Source organism: Drosophila albomicans, chromosome 3 (genome assembly GCF_009650485.2).
Source record: "Drosophila albomicans strain 15112-1751.03 chromosome 3, ASM965048v2, whole genome shotgun sequence".
NCBI lineage: Eukaryota > Metazoa > Arthropoda > Insecta > Diptera > Drosophilidae > Drosophila > Drosophila albomicans.
Window position 1 is genome coordinate 7,707,882 of NC_047629.2, and position 10,343 is coordinate 7,718,224.

At 35.8% G+C, this 10,343-nt stretch overlaps 3 protein-coding genes across 3 annotated transcripts; all 3 read left to right on the plus strand.

Moving 5' to 3' along the window:
• Positions 1-2,332: 2,332 nt before the first annotated feature.
• Positions 2,333-2,752, plus strand: LOC117570282 (uncharacterized). Its single transcript, XM_034251802.2, has 2 exons — positions 2,333-2,444; positions 2,536-2,752. Exons 1-2 carry the CDS (start codon positions 2,387-2,389, stop codon positions 2,673-2,675), a joined length of 198 nt encoding a protein of 65 aa, XP_034107693.1. The 5' UTR covers positions 2,333-2,386; the 3' UTR covers positions 2,676-2,752.
• Positions 2,753-4,201: 1,449 nt separating this feature from the next.
• Positions 4,202-5,425, plus strand: LOC117569844 (uncharacterized). The gene is made up of 2 exons (XM_034251172.2): positions 4,202-4,447; positions 4,512-5,425. The coding sequence occupies exons 1-2, from the start codon at positions 4,378-4,380 to the stop codon at positions 5,297-5,299; spliced, it is 858 nt and encodes a 285-aa protein (XP_034107063.1). The 5' UTR covers positions 4,202-4,377; the 3' UTR covers positions 5,300-5,425.
• Positions 5,426-7,235: 1,810 nt separating this feature from the next.
• LOC117566734 (uncharacterized) lies at positions 7,236-8,972 on the plus strand. The gene is made up of 3 exons (XM_052005568.1): positions 7,236-7,262; positions 8,046-8,649; positions 8,717-8,972. Exons 1-3 carry the CDS (start codon positions 7,236-7,238, stop codon positions 8,788-8,790), a joined length of 705 nt encoding a protein of 234 aa, XP_051861528.1. The 3' UTR covers positions 8,791-8,972.
• The last annotated feature ends 1,371 nt before the right edge of the window (positions 8,973-10,343 follow it).

A 10,343-nucleotide genomic window follows, 5' to 3' on the forward strand; every position in this document is an offset into this window, starting at 1 on the left:
CTCAGTTTAGTTTCAAATTGCGCGAAGATGACATATCTATGGGTTTTGATGCTGTTGGTGATCGTTCCAACACAGGCGCAATTATCTGAATTGGATTTTCAAAGATTGGGACTGGGACATAATCCTATTGCACATCTCCTAAACGATATATTCAAGGAATATAAAGAGCTATTAATACACTTAGCAGATAATATTCCCTTATCTCCACCACTACAAATACCGAATTTTATAAACGAAAAACAAAATGGAGAAAAACCAGCGCTTCAACCCCATCCTGAAGAAGAATCGCCATTGAAGGAAATTGTCCCGCCAATAGAAAATCCAGAGCCACCAACAATTTAATTAGTTATGTGTTAAGAGCTCTAGAAATGTACAGTCAATACGGTGACAATAGTGTTAATAAGAAAGTGGAACAATTGTATCTCTATAACTAGTCGGTTTTGTTCCGTAAATATATTTGATTGACAAGGAATTCGGAATTCATTTTAATTTTAGCCAAGTTGTTATGTTGGTTAGATTGTAGAGCTTATGTAGAAATGCAATAAAATATATAATAATGATTTAATAAATATTAATTCTGAAGGTTTCTCTGTATAAATATCGAATTATTAAATTGATTTTGTATATTTTGTGTGTTATTGCTGCGTCTTTTTCATTCACTAAAAAAGTGGGAAAAACACAAATGCAGCCAAAGTTGTACAATATGCAATAGTCTCCTGGAAACAAATCGAACCTGAACTCGGGAGCTGTGCTTGTGCAGCCAGGCGTTGATAGAGACATTGTGGGGAGATAGAGAGAGACAGAGACAGAGTCAGAGTGAGAAGGAAATAGTGAATGTGCATCATGGCATCACATTCTCTGTTATCTGTGCCGCACATTTCTAGCTCTATTTTGCGGCTATTGTTGCTACTGCTGATGTAGTTGTTGTTGTTATATTTAGCATCGCAGACGCCATTTATATAAAGTTTAATTGATTGGAAAATCAAATTGATTCGATTCCATTCGATTCGAATACACAACAAAAGCATTCCCAGTCCTCCCATTGCCCACGCTCCCCACACGAGACCAGACCTGTCTGAGACCCAGACTCAGACTCTAGTCCATCCAGGTTGGCCAGACGCCTCACTATATGTATATATACACATATTCCACAATGACAATGCTGCTGTGTTCTTTTTATGGGTCTACATACATATGTATATCTATGCATTAATACTTTGGCTTTTGATCGTTGTTTTGCCTTTACTTTGCATTCAAATTTGTTCTGGTTTCACGCTACTGACATCAATATTTTGCCGTCTGTGAAAAAAAAAAAAACAAAAAACTAAAAGCTTTTTTTTCTAACAAGTTGTTTATATATTGATTGGTTGAATAAAGATGATTTTCATTTATTTTGGATTTATGATTTTTAGATTTGTACGTAGTGTACACTATAATTGTAATAATATTTGTAATTTATTTTTGACAATTTCGTAATTTGTTTTCATTTTAAGTGTTGAATTTTTTAACTTGATAATTTGTGGGTATAAGTTCTTCGTTAGGGTTTTTAAATAATAATAACAATAAAATCTCTATTGACGCTACTGGAGTTTAACCACACTCGTTTTTTTTTTTTAATTTTTGTCGCGTCTCTAGTCATTCCAAAAACAGGTTTTAGATTGAGCTATTTACAGTCTAGCTCATTCATGCTCTATGTTCAGCTCTCTCGCTCTGATACACTTGGGGTTTCCCACGCACGATCCCTGACAGTAGCTGGAAGATATGTAACTGCCATTGAAAGTGCAATACCTGTTTAATTTTTATTGTCAAACTTCGTTCATAATAAACTTGCTAAACAATCACAAAGCTCAAACTGCAATTGTGGTGCGACGGACGGGAAGTGCAGAGTTTGTAACAAAAGCTCAAGCTCACAAAGAGCTTACGATGTGCGGTTAATGTGAGACTGCTCAATGAATGCCAACAACCGATATGTTTAATGGGCAGCAATACAAAAACTTTTACCTACAACCTAGCTAAAGTACAGCAATTCAATTGAAAATAATTAGCAACGTGCTCGAGCACATAGCGAAACTTCTTAATTGCTTCAAATTGAAGAGGAAAGAGCACCAAAGAGCACGAGAGAGAGAGAGAGAGAGAGAATAAGCGAGAGCGTCAACTTGGCACCCAGGCAAAACACTTATCTCGCACTTTGCAACGAGCAGAGAGTGCAACGATAGACGTGTGATGGAGAGAGCAGAGGTAGGCAAACACACATTATGCATACGCCGCTCAGCTGCTCTATGCTGTCTCAGGGCTTTGTCTGACACTTTATGTTCAGCTCGGCTTTGGTCATATATAAGTGCGTGATACTGTGAAAGGCTCATTCATTTGACGCATTGCCTTGACCATGGGCCACGGTTTTCGATTCATTCTCTTGCTCTTGCTGCTCGTCGCGCTGCTCAGCGGTAAGTCATTGACCCCAGCTGCAGTACTTACGATTACATATAGTACAATACGTATGCACATACATTAAACAAACACAATGTAATATCTTAGCTGTTTACGGCATGCCATGGGGAGGTCCCTCGTCCAATAGTGCACCCGCCGGCGGTCCCGCCTGGAATGGTGGCGATACAACCGATAATATTATTTTGCGTCAAAATGGTGGCGGCAGCGGCAACAAGTGGCGCTACTAATTGACTTTTGATCTGCGTCTACGATCAAATATTCATTTTAATTTTTGAATACTAAATAAAAGATAAATTGAACTGTATTACTTTCAGTTTGTTTGATTAATGGGCTTTGTGTACAAAATTATACAGCAAAACTTTCCCTAGCTGGCACCTCTCTTGGCTGGACACAAGTTTTCCATCACACCCACTGTGGTTGGGCTTAGAGAAGCAATTTCTCTACTTTCTATTGAACACTGTATTGACCGAATTCTTGGAGCCTTTATCAACAAAAATCTAAACTTTCTCTTGACTGATCACGAATTGAATGTAAGTCACAGTGATAAACATGCTTTCTGTAAGGTCAATTTCAAAGACTAAGCGAAAATATCAGATACATACAGTGTCAGATTACAATTACAATGATTACAAAATTAAGAAAAAGATATATGGAACTGTAAAGGTACCGTTTCAATATATGGAACAAAAATTGTTCACGATGAATAACCTTTCAAGAATGTTTTCTTTGTAGCTGCAGTGAAAAAATATCTGTCTTCTGGCTATAATCTTGGTATTGATCTTTGTTCAGTGAAAACTCCCTTAGCCTATGTTTTTGTTATCTTGTGAGCAAGCACTTCCCTTAGATAGCCACACTTACCATTCAAGACGTGAAACTGATATTGTATGGAATTTGTATAACTTACAAATTTTTGTGATTTGTCGAACAATGCTGACTAAAGTGCACGTTTCTTTAATGAATGTTTATTGAATGACATTACACATTACACATATTACCTTTGAAAGCTGTAAAAACTATAATGCCTCAAATGTATGTAATGTACATTAAATAGGAACAACTATCGATAAAACTATATATCGGCTTGTATTAACATCTCTAATACGGAATGCCATCAATAGCTGCAAAACCGCTTGCCGTATTATTATTATTATTCAAATAAGCTGATAAGGTTGGCAGGCTTACAACCTCTTTATGTTTTCCCCATCTGAGCGATACACCTTTAACCCAAGTGTGAATGCACACACATACTTTAAGTATTGTATAAATATAATCGCAGGGATTTCCCAATATCAACTAGCGCTGTCTGTGTACATAAGTACTTACATTCATCCATATATTATATATGTGTATAAGTAAGTACATATGTATGTATTTAATTGAGTATGATCATGATCAGTCAACGAACGCTCTTTAGATATACATTTAATAAGTATATAGATACAGTGAAATCAACTGAATGTAGAATTATATTATGTTTTAATTTAAGCATTAAATTTAAACATTTCGTTGTTTATCAACAATGACAACAATCAACTTTTTAACACTCACTTATTTCACAATTAGTATTTCGGTGTTATGAATATTTGTTGACAGTTTTGCGCTATGCATTAAATCGTTTTTGTAGTACGTGAGTTTGAGCTACTCCGAATGAGTATTACCTACATTTTCGTTATTCGCTGAGCGTAATACAAATAACAATCATCAGCTTGTGTTTCAGTCTGCTTTAGAATCGCGAATTGTGCACAACTGATACTGTTCGCAATCTGTGTCGGCATTTCTCAACTAGAGGCTCTACTGTTTGACCTCTGCTGCATCTACCCACGATCAATATACATAACAATCAACTACATATATTATATATTCGATCGATCGGTTCTATAAAAGCGGGCTTCCTAGCGCTGCATTCATACAGTAAACCTGTTGTACAATATGGATACGGGACGTTTTCTGATGATGTTCGGGCTGATTGCCGTCGCTTTCTGCGTCTGCCTTGCCAGTGGTAAATGTGATAATCACATTATAATGGATGGCTATAGCTGAATCATAAATTATTATACTTTCAGCTGAGGAGGTGTCGACGGACAAGCCACACACTCATGTGGAGCATCGCAATGGCGTGGATATCTCCATACCCGGTACGACCCCGTCAAAGGCTGTGTTGCCAACACCTCAAGCCCCTCAAGCCGCTCAAGCCGCTCAAGCCCCTCAAGCACCTGTACCCCGACCCCCCCTTTTTACGAATCTAGGCTTCAACAATGTTCTACAAAATGGAGCTGGCAGCATCTTTACTCGTCCCGATGGCCGAACTGTTTTGCTTGGATCTGGAGGCCAGACACTTGTGACTGGAGGTGACTCAGATAGCGATGAGGAGGATGACGATGATGTTAGGAACTTCAATTCTGGATCAAATGTGTTCTATAATAGCCAATACTTTAGTAATGCTGGTTATGGTGGCACTACGATTATCAATGGCTATCAATTCAACATTGTCGATGGTGGCATTCAGCTGAAGATTGGCGATAAGGTGTACAACTATCCGGCAAAGGATGCAAGTGTTAAGTCCAAAGAGACGGTCGACATCAATGGTCAACAGGCCACACTGGAGTACGACAATGGCAACATTGTCCTCCAATTGGCTGATGGCACTGTCTTTGCCAAAACCGAGAATGGCATATTCAGTGGCAATCGTGAATCATACGAGAATCGTGGAAAGCTCCACCAAGCTGCACTTGATCAAGCTGCCAGGGTGCAACAAGAGGTGGCTGAGCTGCAGAATCGCATACAAGCCCAAATGCAACAACTGCAGGCGAATCTCGAGAATACCTTCAAGAATGGTAATTTTCCTTTCTAAAGTGTTACGTGGCCACTGTCAGTAGTCGTGCATACCCGCAAAAACTGCTTGCGCATACCTTATACATTTTACTAACGAACAAGCAAAACGAATAAAACACATTGCGTTGAGTTATTCAAAAGTGTACTCGAACTTATTTGCATTACTCACGACGCTCCGTCGATGTCTACGACGACGACGACGACGTCATCCGGCGATGATAAGAATAAGTCTAAGACGCCATTCGACAGCACAATGGATACATTATTAAATAACAGTGCTCTCTGGTAGAGAGATGTGAACAATTTACAATGGTCAACTAATAGATACCTCGCACTATTCTCACCTTTTTTGTGTATGAATCATTCGAGTTGAATAAATAGCAATCTAATTAAGTAAACAAATACGTGAGTCAGCAAACACTTAAGGTTGTCTTTCCGTTCCCTAAAACTATTTGAAAACTTCATTATTAATAAAGTATTTATGAATGGAGTAGTTTTCTTTTTATTTGCATCAATTCTATACCAGATATATATTTATTTATTCTTCCTGGGAATCATAATCGATCTCATAGACTACGTTTTCTGTATGTAGGGTACTTTCATATTCAAACGCTTAACTTTGTTGTGCATTGCTTCCATGAATATTTGCTTATATAAGAGTATAAATCGTACTCGTATGTGTTTTCAATGCATTCTAATGAATTTGAACTCTGCTTTTTAAGCATTGAACTTAATCGGTTCTCATAGCGTAATGGAAAAAACTGCTCTTAAATTATTGATCATGACTATGAAATACAGTATAATGTCGATAATTGCGCATCCAACGTTAACACTAAATAATAAGATACACAGATAACACAAATAAATATATATTGAAAACTAAGAGAAGATTGCAAATCGTGATTTAAGATTTGTTCGATCTTAAAAAAAGTATAATCTTGATTTTTAGGTTGAAAAAATCTTAAATCTTATCTAAAATCTTATGCTAAATTGACATTTTAAGATTTAAAACATCATATGTTTATATCCGCTACCCATAGGGCAGAAGGGTATTATAACTTTGTGCTGGCAGGAAATGTATGTAACAGGTAGGTATATATTCTTGATCAGCATCAACAGCCGAGACGATCTAGTCATGTCCGTCTGTGTGTCTGTCCGTCCGTCCGTATGAAACACTGGATCTCAGAGACTTTAAGACATAGAGCTCTATTTTTTGACAGCATTTGTTATGTTTGCACGCAGATCAAGTTTGTTTCAAATTTTTGCCACGCCCACTTCCGCCCCCGCAAATCAAAAAAATCGAATAACAAGCGTAAATTTAATGATAGAGCTGCTGGTGTATACAATAATAACTATAGTATTTATGAGTCCTGAAAATTTTATTGCGATCAGATAAAAATTGTGGAAGGTAGTAAAGAATGGTATGGACAAAAACGCCTACTTACTAGGGGTCTGAGTTGCTTTGGCCGACAATCTGGTATATTGTGCCGTTTATGGTATATTTTGAATATGGCACTATATTGATATAACAAATATACCGTTTGATATATTTTTAGTATTTTTAGTATTTTAGGTATATTTTGAAAATAATACCGGAATATTTTGCTTTTATTCAAAATGGGTACCGGGTATCTCACAATCGAGCACGCTCGACTGAAGCTTTCTTACTTGTTTCTTTTAGTGTATGCATTTTGTTTAAGTTAAAAGGATTTAGAAAATTCATACTTGTAATTTAATGCAATTATCAACATTTTTATATATGTACATATAATGTCTACACAGTTTACTAAGTGTGCAAGAAAAACGCAAATCATGCATTCTGCAATTTTACATTTTGGACTAATTTCAAAGTGCCATATATCAGTTGAGTTGAGGGCAAGACTATGAAAACTTCGCAAATAGCAGCCGGCTGGTGGCATTGTCATTGTCAGTGCCAGTGCCAGTGACACCTGTAGATGGTTAAGGGTCCGTTTGGTCGGGTCGTAACCCCTTGCCAGGGCGACGTGTATGACAAATGTGCGTCAAGTTACTGGCAACTTATTTAACAATGTGTCATTCCACAGTGGCAATGCATGCAACTTTTGAACAAAATATTTAACTGAACAGACTTTCTTTCATAATTAATTTTCCATTTTTAAGGCTTACAAGATATTTGATTGCTGAGTTCTTCACATTTTTAAATTTGCATTATATTTAATTTCCTGTTATTATTGTGTTATTTTATGCTTTCAAATATTAATTAATTACTTTTCTCTTTACCTTTCTACCTATGTGTGTATTTTGATAGCCGAAAAAAGCGTCTGAAAAGCCAAAAAGTTCTCAGAAACTATAAAAGATATAGATATATATATATATCTTTTACATACTTTTCATTGTTGCATGCCGGTCAAAAATTATTTGCAATTCTGCCACGCCTACTTTTGCCGCCACAAATCGGATAAAAACGAGTTGCTTTTGATTAAATGCAGTATTTTTTTGTATCTTTGAAAGTAAATCCCGCTTAGACACTGTTATGAATTTTTTAAAAGAGGGTATCCCAGCTTTGTTGACCTTGACCTATAAGTTTATAAAATAAATAAATTGCTGTAAACAATAATAATGTGGTGATATTACGCACCATTAGTTTCCGTCCACAGTTGATTATTTTTTTAAATTTCATTAGACGTATGAGAACATAAATATTGAAGCACTTTGCTTTGTCCAGATTAGTTTTTATCTCTTCGCCATCATGATGAGATTTATTTGTATTTTATTGGTGCTAATAGCGGTCTACGAGTGCACAACGCCCTTATGGAGAAGTATCAATTAAAGGAAACGCTGCATTTTGGGAAAGGATCTTTGATTATGCAATTGGACTGATTCTTGGACCTTTCGATAATTACAAAGCACGAGAAAACAATTTAGATTCTAGCGTCGAACAACCTCGACCTAAGACTAAAGTATTTTCGACTCAAAACGATTTTCCTGAAAATGATGAATTTATCCTTTTTGAAAATGATCTTCCCTTGGAAAGACAACAAGTTCAAAATACGGCTCAACAAATCTACTCGATTTTAGACTTTTTTCCAAAAATTCTTCAACCAGGACGTGGAAAAATTCCAAATAATCAAATTGTGTTTTTTGAAAACAATCTTCCTGTGGACACGCTAGGACAACTCCCAAGATTCGATGGCAAATTTTCGATTCTAAATTTATTTCCTGACATTCTTAAATTAATTAATCCCGAGAAAACTGTAAATCATCAACTTGCTCCTGCTCTTGAACTTGATGAAATTCCAAAACAAAGCGAAGAACCTGAAGAGTATTTAACAAATAATGATAAAAATACTGTTTTGTATGATGATACTGAGAACGATTCTGAAGTCAATGGTAATTTTTTTTTTTGGTTGTGAGTGATACCCAGAATTTGAGGAATACATTGAAAATCTTATTGCAGATGACGAAGAATCGGGTTCGGAATTAAATGATGTTGAAGAAAATGATGAAACCGAAGCTGCGAACGCGACTTAAGATGAACAAAAATATTAAAGTTTAACGATTTCAGTAAATCTTTATTATACGAAATTGGAAACAGATGAGCAACTGATGTACGAATACTTGAATTTGCTTGGTGCAAATTCTTAAAATTTCTAATCTTTTTCAACATTTTTAAAGATATTCAAATTAAACTGACTTGGTAATGGTAATTTTTACTTCTAAAGCAATCTTTTTAATTATAGAAAATACTTATTTTTCGGTTTTCAGCATAAAAATATAAAATTTAAAGTGACGCCATTAATGCTTCAGCTGTGTGCAACAACTTGATGGCATAATTTTCTGACAGTTTCGTATTTTTTGCCTTCCTTTTAGCTGGCACATAAAGTTGTCACAAGTCATTTTAACGCCTTGCCACGTGGAAATTGGTGTCCACCCAGTGTTTCAGTGTGTGTGTGAGTAAGTCGATGGTGTGTGTGCGTGTGTTAAATGAAGCATGAGTATGAGCGTTGCATTATGGACGTGTGTGTGTGTGTGAGTGTGAGTGTGAATGTATTTCAGTTGACGCAAACTTGCTGCTAGCATTGCATTTTGTAATTCTCACACATTGCGCGAAATGAGAAAATGAGAACAGTTCGCAAATGTTGCTGACAGCGCCGCTTAGCTGCCCCTATTTCACACCCATATTCACACTCGCACCGCCACTCATACATTCACACATGCATGCATATATGTATAAGCAAACGGTCAGAGTTATATAAGGAGTGAGCTGTAAGCAAACCGACGCGTCGGCTGTGTGTGAAAAATTGCATCCGTTTTACCTTTTGGCCGACATGCTTAATTTGCTGCAAATGAGCTGTGACAAATGCAGTCGACGCAAATGTAGGAATAAACTAATATTCTTGATATATTGTATAATACTTGGGATGCATGCATATGCATATTCTTTTTTATATTCTTCATCTTTTACAGTTCAGTTATTTGATTAATGGTTTGCGATTCTATTTATAAAGATGTTTGCTGTGTAACTTGAACTTATACGAGTATATGTTCCAAATAACAAATAGGAAATATCGAATTTTCATAAAAAGCATAACAGTGTGGTATAATAGCTAAAGCGTACTAACTATATTTAGCAAAAAATATAAAAATATATGAAATTTTCTTGCTATATTACTAAAAATATAATAAAAGATTTATTTCGTAGCTCCATATGTTATTAAAATATACGATAATTATTAAAATATACCAAATAGCTTATGTTGATATGTTACAAAATTCCATATGTATTATAGAATACAAAACAAGATGTCTTCTTGTCTTCTATATGTCTCTCTCTCTATGTCTCTATGTCTTCTCTATGGATAATGTGCCTAAAATACTTCACATATGTATTATCAAACTTTTCCAATTTTTTTTTTAATTCATATGTTAGTTGCTCAAAATATACAAATGAAATGAGCAAACTCTTTAATTGTCGACTCAACTCACAATGTTTTGTGGCTAGTTTCTTACTCTCTTAGGTGAAAATATAATTGCTGTTTACTCTCAACTGACACTACTAAAAGCGGTCAGGGAAACGGTTCATG